The 4,033-nt window shown below is 46.7% G+C and overlaps 1 protein-coding gene across 2 annotated transcripts; it reads left to right on the top strand.

The window, feature by feature from the left end:
* Positions 1-238: 238 nt before the first annotated feature.
* LOC113091578 (uncharacterized) lies at positions 239-3,286 on the top strand. 2 transcript variants are annotated; one of them, XM_026257141.1, is made up of 3 exons: positions 239-556; positions 642-731; positions 1,156-3,286. In XM_026257141.1, the coding sequence occupies exon 3, from the start codon at positions 1,953-1,955 to the stop codon at positions 3,000-3,002; it is 1,050 nt and encodes a 349-aa protein (XP_026112926.1). In that variant the 5' UTR covers positions 239-556; positions 642-731; positions 1,156-1,952; the 3' UTR covers positions 3,003-3,286. The 2 variants fall into 2 exon arrangements, with proteins under 2 accessions (XP_026112926.1, XP_026112927.1); XM_026257142.1 differs by having other exon boundaries at positions 895-3,286.
* The last annotated feature ends 747 nt before the right edge of the window (positions 3,287-4,033 follow it).

The following is a 4,033-nucleotide window of genomic DNA, read 5'->3' as shown; positions in this document are numbered from 1 at the left end:
CGAATGTGGTAACAAAGGTAATAAATAGTTGGTTATTATATTATTATTAAGCCTCTTTCTGGCTCAGACAGCATATGTTTTAAAAACTCTAGTCATTTATCTGCTTGCTCCGATCGGCGCTGCGTGGCAGCATGTAATTTGAAATGTTGAAGATTCGTCGTATAGACGTCGTATAGAGGTAAAGGAGACGGCTCATTAACAGCTAAAAACATTCGATCGAATGCGATTGTAACCGGCAGAGTAATCGCTGTCTGGTTGAAGTTTGTCCCTCTGCAGCTACGGTTACCCCCTGACGTCACTCAGCTAGCCGTGAGTGGCTAAACAACTCATTTGTGTCTGGCCAGTTGCTATAAAATCGTCTGCCTGTTGAGCTTAGAGATATTCTCTGACGCACGATACGTTTTTAGTCCTGTTGCTGCTTGGGTATGTGGTTCTCCTGTGTCAAAGTGTTTTACTGATTGCCAGACGCTTCCGGGTAATCGCGCTGTGTATTGCTGAAGGTCCTGGGCAAAGCACACACCGGGTAGCTTTACCACAATTTACTAGCATCAAGAAGGTATTATTTGTGTATTTTATTGTTAACTATAATGTGGGTGTCGTTGTTGGGATATATGCTTTTTAATGCACACATTTGCACACAGGTCTGGGGCAAAGTACCCGCCGTGTAGCTGTAACGTTACTGCCAGACGCTTCCGGGTAATCGCGCTGTGTGCTTTTGAAGGTCCTAGAAGGTAAAAAGTTTGTTTATTGTGTTATGAGTAGATCCAGTGTGTTAGGACTAAAAGCTTTTGAACACATGTACAATGAGTCTGATTGTGTTGCCCTGACATATTGTATGACTGTTTTATTGTCAACTCTTAACATAAATGCATTTAATGAATATGCTGTGTGTAGGGTTGTGAAGACCAGCGCAAAGGCCTGTTTTTCCACCGTGTCAGTTCATATGTCAACATTGAGGCAGATTGCTCCTGCTGCTTTGCCTTGCCTGAATTAAGTTTTATATATTTCTTTTCTTTATTGTTTATTTTGCCGTAGCCTCCGTCTACTGCTCTGTCTGACTGATGTGGTATTGGCTGTGCTAGTAGTGTATAGCGTTACATTTCTCTATCCATTTTTCTAGTGATAACTAACTTGTTCTTTTCCTTGTCTTTCCAGAGTATTAGCGTAGCTGCTCACAAGAGAGGTTCCTGGTTCCGTCCCCACACCCTGCACCACGTATTGTAGTGGTAAATTGCACTTCACAATCTTGTTTGAATCATCGGCTTGTGGTGGTGTGTGTGTGCGTGTGTGTGTGTGTGTGTGTGTGTGCGTGTGTGTGGATGCATGGGATCGTGGGCTCCAGGTTCCAGAGCACGGGTGGTGAACGTCACGCGTATCTCGGACAGGTAACCTGCCTTGCCAGCGAATCAGTATTTTCTAGTTTAATTGGTAATCATACATTGTCCCCTGTAACAGCTAATGCCAGGTCTAGTCTCTATTAGTAATGTGTCTCTAGGATGACGGTGTGGCTCTTTTAATGATACCATTGTATAATAAAGTTTTGTTACTGTTTTTCTACTGAGAACACGTCTCTGTCTAGTTCATCTTATGTGTACTTCGACGAATCTGCTCGCCTTAAATCAGGTATTTAGCAGTTCAGGTGTAAAGTATATCCTGGTGTGAGAGGCACCAGGTGGCGTAGTCCAGAACCTTTAAAATCTAGATCTGTTCAAAGCACCGAAAGGTCACAAAGTGGCGTAGTCGGCAGGGTTGTTGCACACAGAGACGTGTCTTTTTTTTCTTTTCTTTTCTTTCTCTTTTTTTTGTTTTATGTATATTTTGATTTTCAAGGCATAGTAGTCGGCTAAGGGCAAAGCAGCAGTGGGCACGGCGTGGGACCTAAAAGAGCAGTGGGCAGACCACTGACTACCCCACCGCCTCTCTTGTAACGTGGGCATTACTCCGCTGCAGCAATGGACGAAGTTGAACAGCTGAGAGAACAGATCCGTCAGCTGCAGGCAGATAATGGCCGCCTGCAGCAGCAGCAACCACCGCCGCCTCAGCCGGACAATTCCGCCAACCCTGCTAACCCTGTGTCCCATGAACGGATGATGTATCTCCCTAGGGAACGGAAGTGTCCTGTATTCCGGGGTAGGGTGGGTATTGACATTGTGGAGTGGGTGGAAGAGGTGGAGGTCTGTGCGCGTACTAGACGTTTGGGTGCACTTGACAAAGCTTATTTTATGTTTGATCATCTGGATGGGGAGGCTAAAGATGAGATTCGCTATAGGCCAAGGGCAGATCGGGAAAACCCGGAAAGAATTGCAAATATTCTCAAAGAACTTTATGGGTGTTCCCAGTCTTATGTTGCCTTACAAGAAAGTTTCTTTTCTAGAAAACAATTAGATGGTGAATCTTTACAAGAATATTCACATGCTCTCTTTTCTCTGATGGATAAAGTTAAACAGGTCTCCCCTGATTCAGTACCCCAGTTTGACATGTTGCTCCGTGACCAGTTTGCAGAGCACGTTATTGACTCGGACCTCCGCAGGGAGTTGAAGAGGCTTGTCCGTCAGACCCCAGGGATGTCCATGCTAGAAGTGCGTGCTGCTGCCATCCGGTGGGAGTGTGAGGGCAGGCCCAGTGACTTCAATAGGGGTAGGAGTCATTCAGTTCCCTCTCTTTGCGCTATGCAGTACTCCAAGACTCAGCCAAGCAGAGCTTCATCGCCCATTAGTATGGCAAGTTCAGAAATGGCAGAGCTGCGGTCTATGTTGCTGAAGCAACAAGAACAGATCAACCACTTAACTAGTGCCTTAACTACTTTGCAAGGAGTAGCTCGCCCAGCCTATTCCAATCGTCCCTCTCTAGTTAGTCGGCCGTCAACTGTCATTTGTAGGCGATGCTTAAAACCTGGTCACTACGCTCGAGAGTGTAACAATGAGAGAGTAGTAGCTCCTAATTACATCCCCCAGGCCCAAGCTCAGGCTAATGTTGTCTCAGTTTCTCAGTCGGAAAACTAGCTCCCTTCAGCGTGCAGAGCCACACGCTGAGAGGGGATGGTAGCGGCTCTCAGAATCAGAATACTCTTAGTCACCCTGTAACCTCCCTTGTCGCTCAGTCCCCGAAGGTAACTGTGAGAGTAGGGGGAGTAGTTGTCAGTTGTCTTTTGGACACAGGGTCTATGGTATCTACCTTGGTAGAGAGTTTCTTTGTGCAACATTTCAAGGATAAACTTCAACAGTGTAATTGGTTGCAGCTTCGGGCTGCAAATGGTCTAGACATACCCTATATCGGGTATGCTGAGCTAACGGTTGAATTATTAGGGAAGGTAATCCCCCAAAGAGGTTGGCTGGTGGTTAAAGATCCCCCAGGTCAGCTCGCTCCTCCACTTGTGCCGGGTGTGCTTGGGATGAATGTTATTCGAGAATGTTAAGCTGAACTGTTTGGCCAACATGGTTCTTCTTTGTTTGATCTCCCACCGGTAGTTCATGCTTCACTTCCGTGGCGGCACGCCTTGCAGCATTGTCATCGGGTCCAGCTCAGCCCTCTTCCACCCAAAACGGGTGTAGCTAAAGTTAGAGGTAGAAGGCCCATTCATATACCAGGGGGCACTGTAAAATTGGTGGCAGCCACTTGCTCTCCTCACTTTTGTGATGCTCCTGCTGTCCTTCTGGAACCGGCTAGCGGCTCTTTACCTAGTGGTCTCCTAGTTTCGCCTGCACTAGTGCACGTAGAACAAGGTACAGCTTTTATCCCTGTAGTCAATGTGGGGTTTACACGTGCTACATTATATCCCCGCCAGTCATTAGGGTCGCTTGTTCATGCAACTGTTGAGGGCCTTCCTGTGGGCATTTCTGAAGACCAACCAGAAATAGAGGCTGTTGTGGCTAGCATGCAGACTCCTGAGGGGGAAGACAGGCCTAAGTCAGTGAGGGAGCAGATACAGGCCCTTGATTTGTCAGTGCTAGGGGAGACTGAGCAAGAACAGATAAGGGCATTCTTGTTAAAACATGAGTCGGTGTTCTCAGCTTTTGAGGGTGACCTTGGCTGT

The sequence above is a fragment of the Carassius auratus genome, unplaced genomic scaffold, assembly GCF_003368295.1.
Source record: "Carassius auratus strain Wakin unplaced genomic scaffold, ASM336829v1 scaf_tig00214234, whole genome shotgun sequence".
Classification (NCBI taxonomy): domain Eukaryota; kingdom Metazoa; phylum Chordata; class Actinopteri; order Cypriniformes; family Cyprinidae; genus Carassius; species Carassius auratus.
Note: the sequence above shows the minus strand (reverse complement) of the source record. Positions and strands in the feature narration are given on the sequence as shown.